This window comes from Botryllus schlosseri, chromosome 4, assembly GCF_051294905.1.
Source record: "Botryllus schlosseri isolate E-star chromosome 4, Bs_hap1, whole genome shotgun sequence".
Classification (NCBI taxonomy): Eukaryota; Metazoa; Chordata; class Ascidiacea; order Stolidobranchia; family Styelidae; genus Botryllus; species Botryllus schlosseri.
In genome coordinates this window covers 20,233,702-20,249,301 of record NC_137239.1, presented here as the reverse complement: position 1 = coordinate 20,249,301, position 15,600 = coordinate 20,233,702, and the positions used below count along the sequence as shown (strand labels likewise).

The following is a 15,600-nucleotide window of genomic DNA, read 5'->3' as shown; positions in this document are numbered from 1 at the left end:
CATCTTGTCACTAAGGATCTGCTCTACGGGTTGCTTAATCTATCCTGCGAATCACGAGAAGACATTTTATTATCAACAGAAATGAATATTATACACATATATTTCTACCAAGCACAGTAAAGGGATTTTGCTATTAGGCCCACTAGTGAAAAGTGTAGTATAGTATTAGTGCTCTTACAATACCACACATAGCTGACGGCTGACAGCAATGTCTGCCATGAAAATCATATAGGCCTACATTTCACGCGCAACATTGCCTGTTTTGTAACGATTTGTATTCCATTCCGTGATCGAAGCATGGCCGGCTGTGCACATTTCAAAGCGTCAGGGCCCCTTATAATGAACAGAATCAAAGCAGCGAAAATATAACTATAGATAACGAAAAGAATGAAATAAGTTTACAGGACTAACTAATCCAAAGCAGATAATCACTGGATTTTGAATTCAGATTCTGAAACAGGATTTGATCCCAGTTAACATTATTTGTATGATTGATTCTTGGGCTTGAAAAGTACACATTCCCATTTCATGAACCTGAGACCTCCACAAAATATAGCATGCTACATCGTAATGTAGTTCACTTTCGCATGATCAGATGTGTAGGATCGTAGGTGCAACACCACGTTAATGGTCGAACAAGTGTTAAGCTTTCATATAATCATATTCAATCAAATACCCTACGTTCACACAGTAGTTGCGGTGTACTAGCTAGACCGCTAAAGTTTATGCTGATTAACCTCTTCGAGGACTTTTACGAACATAATAGATAGCGCAGAGCTCATGATCATCAACGAAATAGTATTCACGTAAATTAAGGTCCATCCGCATGACGCAAGTGACCCGAGTAGGCTTGTTGAACAAAACAAAATGTTCGCGAGTAGCGCCGTCCAAAACATTACTCTCACTCGCGATCGAAAGTAGTGAATTTTGTAAAATTCGTAAATGGCTATGTTTGACAACAATCCGGTAACAGTGATGAGAAACGCGTACATAGTCGAGTGGATGATTGTCAAGAAGAATGATGCTACTGCGATGGCGAAGACTATTATATTTCTTCGTAGGTACCTGAAACAAAAGCAATGAAAATTGAATATCGTGGACAGCAGCTTCGAGAAAATACGAGTCCATTGGAAACCCAATTACGTGCAGCTTCAGTGCAAAAACCACAATATATGTACTGTGTGATATTTGGTTTACAAGTCCTTTGTAGGGTATAGTGTGTTTCATTGTTTGCCTTTATAAGCGTTCACTTAACACTAACTGGCTATGGAGGTTGTCCTCTATCAAAACTTGTATCCAAACTACTCAACTTAAAATTTGTCACTTAAAAATCAGTTTTAAAATATATTTGTATCATTTTCGTGTCTAAAATCGTCGTAATCAAATAAATCACTACATTAGCAGTACCTTATAGGCAGGCCGTGTTATTTTTGGCATTTCAGCAGCCAGATGCCAAAACTGCCAAAAATAAAAATTTGAAAATGCCAAAAATAAGCAATTTTTGGCATATGCCAAAAATAACACGATCTGCCAAATAGTGTATTTCGTTCATGGTGTTGTGTTAACAGGACCGCGTCACAAGCGAGAAGAGCGTTTGTGAAAGGCAGGTTTCTTAATCTGGGCCCAGCCCACCCATCAGGGGTGAAAGCATGGTGTCCTAAATGGTGTGGGCACAGTGAGATTGAACGGCTGACTGCATTTGGTTTACGTCATACTTTCCATTTGTCCAAAGGCAATTTTACGACAATTTTTGACCGGCTTGTCGAGCGCTAAATTTGATAAAACGGGTATCAATGAGAAGCTGCCGCAGTACTGATTATTAAAATATAAATTATATTCTGCTCATGGAACTGGAACCCCCAAAATCAACCACGATTTTTGCATTGTGATCGAGTTGAACATTGTGACGCAACAAACTGTCTGGCTATTTCTGAGCTGCATAGTCTCGTTTTGCCAGACAGTCTTGTTGCGTCAATATATTTAAACAAGCTAACCTTCCTAGGACTCTTCCATGCGAGTTGGTAATATTAAAGCCACCTGAAGTGACAAAAGTCCTCCGAAAATATATCGGTAGACTGAAGGAAAAATGATAGTCGGGCTACTAAATAGAATTTGTTGAGAGACAACACACGAAACTCCTGGAAAAGTATCGGGAAGAAAATTCTTTCCGCAATTAGATCGATGGCACTGGCGAAGTGATCTCTTTTCAATCTGCATAGAAGCCGGTTCGGCCCTCCAAAGATTTCGAAGCTCTGAAAGCCTTTTGTGGATGACTGGCAACATTCTTTCCCTCAACGGCTACTGTTGAAGCCGATATTTCCCAGATTCGCTGGGCGAGAAATGAATTTAGGAGAAACCTATAGCTGACCAGAGTTTGGAAGCACTGTTACAGTGGAAACGATTCAAGTCTATTCAACAGCTGTAACAATCAGCTGTTGAGCGTGTTTGTTAGGCTTTTCTTTCTTTTTGTGCTTATTGGCACCGATTCCGATGGATACTGCATATTTTGTGGTTTCGTTTGATAATATTAACCTATGAAATCGTTAGGTATTTTCTTCTTATTGTTTGGTGGCACTGATTATACGTGGATGCTGCACATTTTGTGGTGTCTTTCGACAAACTAGCCCAAATAAAGCGTTTTTGTGACTACTTCGAGGCTGAAACTATCTATTTAGAGGACGATGCCAAAACTGCCAAAAATAAAAATCGAAAAATGCCAAAAATAAGTTATTTTTGGCAGTTTTGGCATATGCCAAAAATAACACGGCCTGCTTATAGGGCTACACGTTGAAGCTTCAATAGTCATGGAAGAGCATTTGTGTCGTTATTAACTAGGGATGGTGTGAACCTCTGGAAGGTTCAGGTTCGTGTGAACGCGAACCTTTTTGAAAGGTTCTGTGTGAACACGAACGTGAACCTCGTGACGTCACGTGACGTCATATTGCTAATTCCAATCCTATCTTCCAATGAGGTGATAGCCTATATTAATGTACACGATACGTAGTGAAGACTCGGTTCACATAATGCCATAATGCTGAAGTACATATCGGCGTTCTAAACGTCGCTAAATGTATCAACAGCGGTAATCAAAGGATATAATAATTGCGTAAAATCAATACATTCCGTCGCTTTGTCAACAATTTCGACGAGGACTTACCAAGGAATATAAGTTTACGCCTTAACGGTCTTAGCCAGACCGGACAATGTGTTCGGAGTCTGAGTATTGCTACATTGATATTGAGCAGAGTGTACAACGGGTATCAATACTCGCTACCGATACCACAAACAACAACAAGTTATGCAGCAGTAGCAAGCAGTTTAATCGCTCGGATTTGGTTTTAATGATACAGTAAAGATATGAAGTAAAGATTGACCCCGTACGCCCGTTCGAGTTTTTACATCAGAAGCCGATATCAATGTCATTGATTGGTTGAATAAGCATCATTCGCTGACTACGTACATCGCTCGTGATGTTGTGTGATTGCGGGTCAAGCTCACAGCAGATAGTCACTAAATATTCACAAAGGGAAAGCTGGTCATTCCGAGAAAATTTTTGCAACAAAGCAACTAAAACTTTTAAGGTTGTCGAGGTGCATGGTGCATGCTCGTTAAGCGTTGATTTCTTATGCTGCCAGCACCATGCATGGAGTGGCCCGCAGTTGAAATGCAATAAATTTGAGCCAAAGATCTTATAATGGAGTGAAAATTACAATTTACCAAAAGGTTCACAGTGCAGAACCTACCAAGGTTCTGTTGTGAACACGAACCTCTAAATTTCCGAGGTTCACACACAGAACGCGAACGTGAACCTCACGTTCACACCATCCCTATTATTAACCTCCTTGTCAAGCAAATGATCTTATTATTGAATAAATAAATGATTCCTTTCATATTCGAAGTAGTTTTGGATATCGCTTACTTCTACTACTCGTGTCAACGCCAATTGTTAAATCAGTTCCTCTATACATGCGTAGCATTGGTGCTACCTCTTTCTAAAAACTGCCATATTGGAAGGAATACCATCTTTTCACACTAGGTTTGTGGTTATCATGTTTATCATTGTGTAAATTATAACTTACCGTCCTCGTCTGACATGCCTGCTCCATGCTATCACCCAGGCCAGCATCGGCAAAGTCGCCCAGTCTGTGTACGCTTTAATCCTCAACACTTTCTTAAGAAACTCGTTCTCTGGTAAGTTTTGAAAATAGCTGACATATATCAGGTAGGTGCCGACCACCTCCATGAATGTAAGTCCCGAAAATACAACCAGGAAGTGAAAATCCAGTATCGTTATCTTTTGGCGCAAAGCTTTCCACAATCCCCGACAACAAAGTACAACCGGTATGGTCAAGAAACAAAAGTGAAATCTGTTCCAAAGCAGGAACCACACGTGATCTGAAAGTCCGTGCAACCGTTCGACATTCCTGTATGAAACATCGAAGAATCCTCCTTCCACCGATATATAGCTCACCGCACCAAAACAGACTAGGTAGAGCAGACCCGAATACAAATTCATGATCAAACCTAGGCTGAAAGAGACATTAACAACAATTTTTACCCGGAATATCATGATGACGTGCAGTGCGGAATGAATGAATCTGCATCTCCCTTTTTATCGAACATTCTGTAGTCTCCTATGCCACAGTTTTGCTGTCGTGGAACAGCAATTGTGGATATAACCCTAAGTCCTATCACCGCTCAATCACAAATACCTGTCTGGTGCCTATCCTAATCTCGTATGACTGCGGAAATGCATATTGACAGATTCATGTAGACCTCAATAAAAACTGAGCACTGTGATCAGGCATCGGATGATTACAGTGCAAACGTATATAATATATCAGACAATCGTACGGATAAATCGCCTGGCAGGCTAGAGGTAGTCGCAGTGTCGCGAACATTGACGTCGAGCACGCGTGTCACTGTGTAAATATTAGTATAACTACTCTACCAACATAGCGATACAACAGAAACCGAATAGGATCTGCGTATGATTTCTGCGTGTCGGCTTTCATATCACAGAGGTCACATGATGATGAAGTTATACCGCATGAACTCCCATCACGCCATCCGGCAAAAACAAATCAAGTACAAAGTCCAGATTGTTTCAATAGGTATATTTAGTCTGTGGCGCCAATAGTATGGAATTCACCATAAGCAAGAGTCATCGGTGCGGCTGCACCAACGAATTATACACATATTTGGCCTATCGATATCAATATATTTATTTTCTCTCGGTCGAACTGCTCGCTGACTATAAACTCGATACAGTAAAACCGGGAGGGTAGTACCCATCCTCTCTTGACAGTTGGATGAATCAACGAACGAACGGCTACACACCAGTGATGAGCGGATAGTGCTTTTCGAGACTCCGAATCCCTCCGACAACTTTAGTGCCTGAGGAAAACTCCCTCCGACTCCGAAGAGCTCAATCCCAGACTCCGATGAATCTCGTCAAGTATCCGAAACAGTGGCAAGCATGGTACATGGTACACATGGTACATATGATAATACGGTTGGCCTTATCGTATTGTTTACTCTCCCGTCTCCAATTGCAGTGCAGGTGGCTGATTTTTATGCACTTAGCAATCATTTTTGCATGTTACCCGTCATATTACAACTTTACAAGGGGGTCAACTGTCTGAGTTTTGGTTTGTAATCATAATCAATAGTGTATTCTGGTAAGAGCTATATCCAAAGATATCGGAGACAAAAGTTACAATACTCCGAAATCATCCGAAAAAATATCTGTAGTAAACTCCGACTCCGCTCCGACTGTCACAAAATCGGCAAAACGCCGCTCCGAATCCACTCCGATGCTCATCACTGCTACACACGTGCTGTCAACGCCCTTATCGTTGTTAGACAAAATTTATTATAAAAGTAAAAGGCAAAAAAGAAGGCTCAGCCTGAGAAATCACAGCGACCGAATAAAATATTGCACAGCCCAACGCTCACACCGAGATTGTAAACCTCACACGTTCACCTTCCAGAATTCATCGTTGTCATCGCTAGAAGAGAACGACTCGTAGTCGTCCTCGTAAAAAAACTTGTCCGTCGCGGACCGCAGCGCCGTCCTAGGCGTGGGTCGATCGGGCGGATGTTTTTTAAACGTATTCGGGTGCAGCGTGTAAAATCGCGGGCTGGCCGGCGCGTTAAAATCGTCCATTGTCGATATCAAGTCGGTTTCGTCCGGGTGGAGACACGGCGAGTTGGGTAGCGATAAGTATTCGTTATCGCCGTTGCTGGACTCGGAATCAGTGAAATCCAGCGGCGGTACAATCACTGATAACGGCGAACTGGGGGGTGTTGATAATTCCTCACGATCAAGTTGAGATCCGGCATTTTTTTCAACCGCAATATCGCCATACTCACTCAGTTTCGACACAACCTTACAAGAGTCGCGTGTGGGAGGGTTATTATTATCATCGGTCATATTCAATTTTCCGCCTTTATCCGAATAAACGAGGTCACGTGACTGCCGATTAACTATTACATCACGGGTTAGTCTGGGCCGCGAGCATTCGTTTTCGACTGTGAGTCCAGACGGTACCATGACTGCATGCCTTGATGACGCTGAGTTTATGTGAAAAGACTTCGGCTTTCTCAGAGCGCTGTCCGCGAAACGACTGGCTGGTTTTCGTGAGGCCGTTTGCTGCACTGAATCTTGCCGGGCTTCAACGGACTTTCCTGGTATCACGGCGCTGCTGCTCACATTCGGGATTTTACTTCGAGAAGTTATTTTCTCAATGCATTCTGATGCGGCTTTAGCTCCGTTAGAATCAACATTAGCGTCGCGCCCTGACGTATCAGAAGAGCATTCGACTAATACACCAGGCGTCGATCTACCCAGCGCGCGTACTGTATCATTCCCATAAATCTCTGACACTGTCTCCATAACATCCGGAATCTCAATAGCTACAGAACGCGGTGGCGTTATGTTATATTTTCCCGACGACTGCGAATGAAGTGAGGTAGTTCGTATCGGCACTGGCGGGCAGTATGACGGCGTGCGTTTGACTGGATTCTCGCCAACGAATTCCTTTCCGCCTGGCGATTGCGGAGAACTCGGCACGTCGTCGATTTTCGAGATTGGACTATTTGGTTGTAGAGAGATGGCCTCTAAACTTGCGTCAGCCGCAACAGTTGAGATTTGTGCGGCGTTACCATTTTGAAGCGTGTCAACATCTTTGTGCACATCACTAACGTGAGTTTCACTAACTGGTGACTGAAGAATCGCTTGATTTACGGATGAATGTGACATAACCGATGGGGTGTTGGATAAATTGGGTCTGATATTTTTTTTGATGTCTCTTTCCGCGTTACTGCGATTCAATTTCTGACATTGTATATTTTCTTCGTGTCTAAAATCTTTCTTGTATTCGGCAGTGGTATCCACCTGATTAACCAAGCCGCTATCGACACTTGGCGGAGAGGCTGCGCCCTCATTCCGCGGTTGCACAAATGATGTAACACTGTTTGAGAGCGAAAGGCTGACTGATGATTTTCCATCTCCGACGTGATCGGACGAGCGTGACGATATCGACGAGATGCTGACGTCAGAATGGTCGGATTCCATGCAGTAATTTTCTGCTTCATCCTCTTCTCGGCTTAATGATTTACTCGCTTTGTCGGAGAGAGCGTTTTGAGGTACGCCGCTTCGAGGCCTGTGTTCCCGACTTTTTGAGCTTGAAATAATATATATCATGATTGGAGAGATGTTAATTACTACTGCATATCATGTGCGCGACTAAAACTTTAATCTGATGTCAATGAAGGGTGAAACGAAGCCCTTGCGTTTAGGTCTCCTGCTGGACCAGTAATGTAGTGTCACCAGCCGTAGACATATCAGCATATGGTATTGAGACATGCGACACTTGAGCATGATGGCCGAATTAGCGTAAGGGTTCGAGTTAATTTAAGGGTAAGTTTCAGGCTATAAAGTCACATGCTGAAATGTCGGGAAAACCAGTTTCACCAACGAAGGAAGAACGAAAACTGCCGGCTTAGCGCAAACTTAGCAATCACTTAATAACAATATACCTGACCTCTCCGATAAACGGCACACACACTAGTTCTAAAACCATAAAAGTTGAAATTACCGAATAGGCTTTGGCAGCTGACTTGTAACCGACGCTCCATGCGAGGATATCTCGCCCGCGTTGGACGCTTGTGAAACTTGGTGCGCTCTTGGCCTTGGCAACCTGCGATAAACGTCAAAGAAACGCATTAGGTACACAAACACACTTCCGTAATGTCGTCAATAACTAATACCTGTTTCCTAAAGTGAGAATCGGCTGCGGCACATCCGCTAGAACAGACCTCGGACTGTCTTGAGAAGCGTGAGATTCGAAGTCAGCCGCGCTCGCTGTGAATTAGAAGGGAAAGGGGCCATCAAACTCTCCTACTACGAGAGACGATGTTATTCTCTCACCGTTGGAGGCCGAGCTGTTCCCAAATTGGTTCTCTTGCTGCAGGCACAGCAGTCGGCGCCTGCTTCTTTGATGTGAGAGCCACATCCGAGAGCGCGATCTTCCTCTGCCTTCCTCTATCACCATTTTCCGCGGTCTCGTTTTGGCTTCCCACACTCGTAGCAGGTCGTTCATGTGCTTGTTCTCTCGCTTGAAGTATTCCTTCGTTCGCTCCAGAGCGGACTTGTCGGAGTGAGCGCTGTTAAAATTTAAAGTCTTGTTAATTAAAAACAAGGCATACATCGATGTTATTGAAAAGACCCTTGGAGGTACAGAACTGCATAATACAATTGAATAATATATTCATATCAAAATAAACCAGAATATTTTTGGTTTACACTCGTTCAAGGGTAATCGTCAGCAACTAGTAAAGAATTTGAGAGACTGTCGATATTAAAAGGTCTTTTGAATTCATTACTAGTTGCTGACGATTATACTCGTACCTGTCTACCTGCCAAAATATTCCTGTTTATTTCAATATGAATGCATTATTCAATTGTACATTTATATGCATAAAATCATACTCACCTTGCGTCTCCCACATGCTGCGTAGAGCTGGAATTTCTGGAACCATCGGAAGATGTAGTTGAACCGGTTGAACTTGTGGAGCTACCGGGCAATCTCAGATGCTGGATGGCTTCTGAGGAAGACGAAGACCTTGGCGTTCTTATAGGAGGCGGTGTTCGCGACATTCTAGGGGCCAGATGAGGGGGTAGTGCAGGTCGTTCCAAGCTCCTCGATTCCGAACGTGTTGGAGGTGGTATTTTGCCGCCTGGCCTTGACTCGATATGAAGACCGCGTCGATTATAACGCTGGTTCGGGAGTGGCGGAAGACAATGCACGTCAGAAGGTGGCTCTCTCGAATTCCTGGTGTTTGTTGGAGTGCATGGACGCATAGGAACCTAAATATAAAATTTTATGTCAAAGATGGTCAAAGCAATCGTCGTTGCAATGATACTTCCAGTTCCGAAAAAGGCAATTATACTTACTGCGCATGGTGGATGCTCGTCTTGCTCGGTGTTTTGCGATTCCCGGCGACTCAAATCACTTCCGCTCTGGTCCCGAACGGAAGCAGACGTACCGCAAGACGGATATATCACTCTATCCCTGTTTCCGCCGTACGAGCTCCCTTGACCCGAGTCCCGGAAGATTTTGATTGGATGCGCGCTGTTGAACCTGCCGCTAATATCCGTTTTCGGAGTGACCCGTTCCCGCGCCTTTTTCTGTTGTCCCGTCGCGGTCTTGTCTCCTGTACTTTTGCCTTCTTTCGAGCTCTGTACCTTAGTTTTATTTTCATTGGTGCGATCATGTCCAAGAGAAAACGAAACGCTTTTTCCTTTTCTCTCGCTCTCCTTCCTGTAAACATTGACCTCGTCGGAAGAGCTGTCGTCGCTGCTCGAAGTCGAAGTAAGCGGCCCCCTGCTGGGCATGAACTCTCGCGGGTTAGCGTTCTTCTTGTCGAGCCTTTCCGCGTCCTTGCCTCGACGCCACGCGCCGTAGCAATCGCGCGTGTAGTGGTAAATGTACGTGAACGGACAAAGGAGTACTGTCACGCATTGAAGCAGTCGTTCGCATATCAATTCTGACCAGCCTACGTTCGTGTTGCCCATTGCGTATCGTCTGCAAATGAAACAGTCGCTATTGAAGGATGCGGAAGTCTGCTTGTGGTGATATATATAATCATGATTGTCACCCTAACGCGGACATGCCAGGGCATATGGATAAGACTGACAATGATACATGATTTCCTCAAATAAAGCAGCGGCAAAACTAAATGGAAGAGCTGTGAAGATTGGTAAATGAGGATACCCTGCGTGTCATCTCCATTCCCGTGTACCTATAATCTAATACACCCGTCGTCCCTCAGAATCCAGCTGACTTGGAAACACTATCCAGAGTTGTGCGCGCCATTGACGTTGGAATGCAAGCACCTGGTCCACTCCCCTCAATGTCTGTCTTAAGCGTTAGTTTTTATAGCTTAATTTACACCTTCTAAACCCTCTATCCTACATCGCATGCTATTGTATTCCAGGCGCATTTTTGTCTGAAAAACTGAAAACTCTTAAAGAGGTCTAAAATCATACTCTTGAGTAGGCAATGCAAGTATACGAGATCTATTTAAGTACTCCGAAAATGCCGAAGTATCATGCTACTGACCACCTCTGCAGAATACAGCAGATCGATCAAATACACATTAGCAACATCGCTGCTCAATTCTCACCCTTCCTCCATAGTTTCCGCCTCGTTTTTCCCGCCAAAAAAGTACGGACTCTTGCGTATTCTGGTCTTGAACCTCTGAAACCTCTCGTTGCTCTTAACCTGCTCCAGAAACCCGCTGCCTGTCTTTTTGATCTTTTCCCCGATACCCAAGAATTTAGAACCGCCCTCATCATCATCGCTGTCGCTCAACAGCGTTTGATTTTCGGCTTCGTCGCCCCCGCGCACCGAACTGAGAAATTTACCGACGGCCTTGCTGTACGTGGCAAATTTTTCTTGTATGCCTGCGCTGACCGAAGGGGTCGTGTTATTACTGTCGGGTTTACGCTTGGACCAAAACCACGATGTGGCGGTGCCGCCTGACTTTTTGTCATCGGATGGCGGATTGCTTTTTAACGGAGTTCGCGCGCGGGCTTGTTCGCGCGGGGAATTAACGCTTTGCTCTTGCCGAAGTTTGACGTAATCGTTCGTACCAGACGCGTGATATCTAGAATGCATGGAAATAGAAATAATTTCGGATATGTTAATTGAAAAAGAGAGCCTACTTTTGGACGGCTCGGTTATAACCGCAAGCGCACAAGCACGCCATCAGGATTGACATCGCCAACAAGATGATGACGGTCGCTGTCGGCCCGAGTCGCAGGAACAGATCTGAAATGCAAGCAGATTCCACTGCATGAAGGAATGCTAGATTGCGCCGGAGATTATACCGGACCACGATCTGACATATCTATTTCATCTATAGAGACGTACACACGTCGTTCTCATCGCGGATTCTTTTTCAGTTATCTGCTGTTACATTCAACTCGGTGTAAAAGCCGCTTATCTACATGTTCCAGGCCAGTGTTTCTTAATCAGGGTCCAAATGAGCTCCAAAATTCACTGAGTCAGGTTCGGCGGAGGTCAAGAGCTCAAGACACACAGCCTAGTGATCTTCCTCATACAGCAGAGTCACAAAATAATATTTCTGTTGTGTGTGAAAATGGTGTTTTAACGGCTTTTAACGCTGCTGTTGCCGAAGACTCTTTACGGTATAATTCTTCAATATACAATTGAATGATATATTCATTATTCATATTGAAATAAACCCGAATATTTTCGGCTGACACTCGTCACGGGAAATCGACTAATCGTTAAGAGGAGCTCATTTTGTGTAGAAGTATGGAGTTTGATTGAATGACTCCTTCCTGTCATTTCATATTATCGGTGTTTCGAAATGATGAAATCATCAACAAACCGCGATAATCTCAAACTGTAACAAGGCAAAAAGTGTGCCCCGAGTGAGGATCGAACTCACGACCTTGAGATTATGAGACTCACGCGCTGCCTACTGCGCCATCGAGGCTAATGTAGCAGAGGATGGTTTCGATCCATCGACCTCTGGGTTATGGGCCCAGCACGCTTCCGCTGCGCCACTCTGCTGGGAGAAACACCGCTACCACTCTCGTATAAATTCACGAGTTCTGTGGTACACGCTCTCTCGATTTGACAAACGAGAGAATCGCTGTCGTATTCTTTTGCAGATATCTTGGCTGGCTGATTACATTCATAGTATTGCCTCATCGCAGCTGCTATTGTGTAATATGCTGCGGGGAAATGTCTCTTCGGGCTCTGCGTGCTTTTGAGTGAAAATGCGCTTTGTTATCACTAAATGCTGTCATTGCCGCCGCAACGATACACTTGGAATTAATTGCTGGAGCTGCCAATAGCCATGCATAATGCGTATTGTAGCAGTTCAAAGCAACTTACCTTGAGACTTATTACCTCTAACGCAGACTAATTACAGGGAAATGTAGGTAATCTCGTTCTAATCTAATTTATGGAATGTTTCTATGCTCTAATTTAATTTTAATATAATTCCTGTTTTTCTTGAAAACGTTACAGAACAACTGCCAAGCTTAGTGTAGAGACATTTGCCATTCTCAGGCTTATCACAATGAGCTTAACTTGTTTTTTATTACATTTCTTTCTAATTCTGAATTTGTAATCTAATTTGATAGGATGGACGCAGTATATATTTATCATTGATGCTTTGGAATTGGGAAGAAACTGTGTAGCTATAACTCTTATTATGATCTAATCTGGAAAAAGTGAAACTTTTCAAGTTAGTCCAACTTGGGCTCACCTGCGATAAAGCCTTTGACATCAGTTGAAGCTGCGTGCGCAGTTTCATTTTTGGAGTGAACTACTACCACCCCGTCGTCGGCAGCACTGCCCATCGAATCCTGCGAATTTATATTGAAGGGGTCCGAGTTTTCATGCAGCATATCCGGTGTGTCCTTCACTTCATACAAGGAAGGAATCATATTGGGTTCGTCGGAGCCTGAATAGAGTCCGCTTTTGATGAGGGTTTGAGTGGCTTTCTGTTTTTTGTTGTCTACAAATTCTTGGAGATCTGGATACTGCGCATTAGGATTTTTGGGTGTTTCAGAATTTTGCTGTAGTCCTTGCTTTTGTTGTGAAGAAGGGAGTGGAGCAAGGGAATTTCCAGGCGGCCGGTATTCTTCGTATTGACCTGTGGAAATGCATGAATTAATATCTGCATTATATTGTTTATAGCATAATTAACTGCAAGTGCAATGCACTCATTTCAAACAGCATCATTGTCAGTTTATCTTTAGTCCTTTAACTTTTCTATAAATTGCAGTATAATTTACTTGCAAAATCCTAAACATTGATATCCTGATACAGATGCTTAGTCTGCATCACTACATATTACATGTTATTGGCAATATAATGTTTGTAATTCCAAACTGTAAGGCCTACAGTGGAATTTTACTGCAATTATGGGCTTGAATGAAATTTATATGAAATGCTGAACTTCTTTTTGCAAACTGGTAGGATTACTCAAGTTTTAAGTACATACTATTGCTGTTCAGAATGACAATGGTGTGGCAATTCAGCTAGTTATGAGCAGGAGACCCAGGGAGTTTACAGTATACCTGTACATCCAATGCACTATTTTGATAGCTTAGGATAGGATAGCTCCTAAGTATTCACTGATGGTTCTCAAGTAGAAGTAATGCCATAAAATGCTATCTCATTGCAGGTAATACCGGTAGTACTTTTCAAGACAAATCATGTAAGCCTATAAGTAGAAATATGAAACAAGAGTTATGATTAGTAAGTAGTTTGAATTGGTAGATTGGGACAGCTTATAAATTGGAAGTTGCATCTTTGCGATCAAAGTTTAATGGCCGCTCAAATAGGTGCAATTTGAGAGTAGATACAGGGCTTACTTTGTCTAGCTGTCATGACCAGTGCACTCACTGATATGACACAAATCAGTCTAAGCACTGCTTGCAACTTGACAAAATCGAAATAAAAAACTCAAGAAGTGGAGCCCATCTGGAAAAACCACTGGAGAGTAAGTACTGCAAGTAGATGGTAGAGCTGGTCAAGAACCAAGTCCTCTACTTTTTTGGAGTACTGAAGTAGTTTTGCCTACTTTCACTACATACTCAAATGTTTACATTATTTTATTACTCCTATTTCTACTCGGCAGTATTATAGGCATAAACTACATACTTTTTAGACTTTGAATAGAAAGTAGTTTGGGGATGTTTCTATAATGAATATGATGAAAATGCCATAACACCTGTTGGAAATAACACCCGTATGATGGGTAACTGAACGTATTTTCGACAAATTTCATGAATTTGCAGTCTAATAAGCCATTTTGAATGGTCGCAAAGACACAACCTGTAATTTACGAAGTAGTCACCATCGGCCGACTACTGATAAATAGGTGATATCTTGACCAAATCTACTTATTAAATTACTTCTTGAGGACTTCTCAAATTTTCATGCTATACTTCCAAATTGTGTATGTGTAGTTTTGACATATCTTGGATATCACTACTTCTACTTGTAATTAAGTAGAAATTTACATCATGGCTTTAAATTGTGTAGAAGTAGACTACCTCTGGACTAAACAGAGCGTATTTGAAAAGGTAATTTTTTCTGACTACCTCAAAATTTTGAAGTGCAAAGTTCAATACATTGATAGGGTGTTCACCTGAACTTTGTCTTTCAATAATGATTTCTTGTTGAGACGTAGCCTTATGACCCTCGTACTTGACGGAAACCAGGAAATGGTGACTTGTCAGTCCAGTATCGAAAGAAGTTTCGTCACTCCTAGCCATGGCTTCGTCATCAAGAAGGGGTACGACACACACCAGCTTATATCTGTTTGAAGCGGATCAATAATACACCAATATTATGAGAAATATAGGCTTAGGTTACCTGCACTGCTGCATCGAGAGCCGCACGCCCTCTTCCATTAACCGGAACCAACTGACGTCTACGTTCCATGTAGTCCCGAACGAAGAACTCCATTTTTTCAGCAATCTTTCTCTAGCTCCTTCTGGACGATGGACCGAGACTTCCAGTTTGTAAGAGTCTTCATCTGCATTGACCACCCCAAAGCCACCGCGAGGGCGGACGACATTCAAGCATGGAGCGCCGTCTAAAAATAATACCGTAACGATCAAGTTAACACACCATTTATGCGACGGGAAGCAACGATTTTGTTGTAAAAGATAATGATATATAACGATTTTAAGAGCATTCTGTCGACCTCGTCAATCCAAACTATCCAACAGCGGATAGAAGAAGTAAAAAAGTAATGCATTGCGTGACAAGTAAACTGGGCACGGTTGTACGCAGGTAACTTACCGTTACATTTCCAGTTGACGTTCAACACCTTCGTCGAAACTGCATTTGCAATAAAAACAGCTAATGCCACAAGCTTAACGGATAGCATTGTGGCAAATCATTTAAAAACGTCTTAACTGGTCGCATTTTGGCGACATTCAGCATTATTTAACCTCATACTTTCTACGCTTTCATGAGCAGCTGCTCGTGTATCAAGGCAGTGCGAATTTTGCAAATTTTGCAGAATTTCTATTTC

The 15,600-nt window shown here is 42.8% G+C and overlaps 2 protein-coding genes and 1 non-coding gene across 3 annotated transcripts; all 3 read right to left on the bottom strand.

Annotated features, from left to right (window-relative positions):
* Positions 1 to 53: 53 nt before the first annotated feature.
* Positions 54 to 4,715, bottom strand: LOC145437327 (uncharacterized). The gene is made up of 2 exons (XM_080314532.1): positions 4,080 to 4,715; positions 54 to 1,065 (listed from the first exon to the last, which is right to left on the bottom strand). The coding sequence occupies exons 1-2, from the start codon at positions 4,568 to 4,570 to the stop codon at positions 717 to 719; spliced, it is 840 nt and encodes a 279-aa protein (XP_080170658.1). The 5' UTR covers positions 4,571 to 4,715; the 3' UTR covers positions 54 to 716.
* A 1,137-nt stretch (positions 4,716 to 5,852) lies between these two features.
* On the bottom strand, positions 5,853 to 15,578 carry LOC145437322 (uncharacterized). Its single transcript, XM_080314526.1, has 12 exons — positions 15,366 to 15,578; positions 14,934 to 15,156; positions 14,707 to 14,876; positions 12,814 to 13,203; positions 11,234 to 11,339; positions 10,693 to 11,175; positions 9,461 to 10,091; positions 9,000 to 9,373; positions 8,435 to 8,670; positions 8,275 to 8,368; positions 8,103 to 8,204; positions 5,853 to 7,688 (listed from the first exon to the last, which is right to left on the bottom strand). Exons 1-12 carry the CDS (start codon positions 15,451 to 15,453, stop codon positions 5,975 to 5,977), a joined length of 4,611 nt encoding a protein of 1,536 aa, XP_080170652.1. The 5' UTR covers positions 15,454 to 15,578; the 3' UTR covers positions 5,853 to 5,974.
* Positions 11,961 to 12,033, bottom strand: Trnam-cau (transfer RNA methionine (anticodon CAU)). Its single transcript has one exon. It is a non-coding gene; the product is annotated as a tRNA-Met (tRNA).
* Positions 15,579 to 15,600: the final 22 nt, after the last annotated feature.

Coding starts and splice junctions, on each gene's coding strand:
- LOC145437322 (XM_080314526.1), bottom strand. CDS start 15,453: ATGCTATCCGTTAAGCTTGTGGCATTAGCTGTTTTTATTGCAAATGCA. Junction 15,157..15,365: donor CGTCAACTGGAAATGTAACG/GTAAGTTACCTG, acceptor TATTATTTTTAG/ACGGCGCTCCATGCTTGAAT. Junction 8,671..8,999: donor CAGCATGTGGGAGACGCAAG/GTGAGTATGATT, acceptor AAATTTTAACAG/CGCTCACTCCGACAAGTCCG.
- LOC145437327 (XM_080314532.1), bottom strand. CDS start 4,570: ATGATATTCCGGGTAAAAATTGTTGTTAATGTCTCTTTCAGCCTAGGT. Junction 1,066..4,079: donor AGGCATGTCAGACGAGGACG/GTAAGTTATAAT, acceptor CTTTTGTTTCAG/GTACCTACGAAGAAATATAA.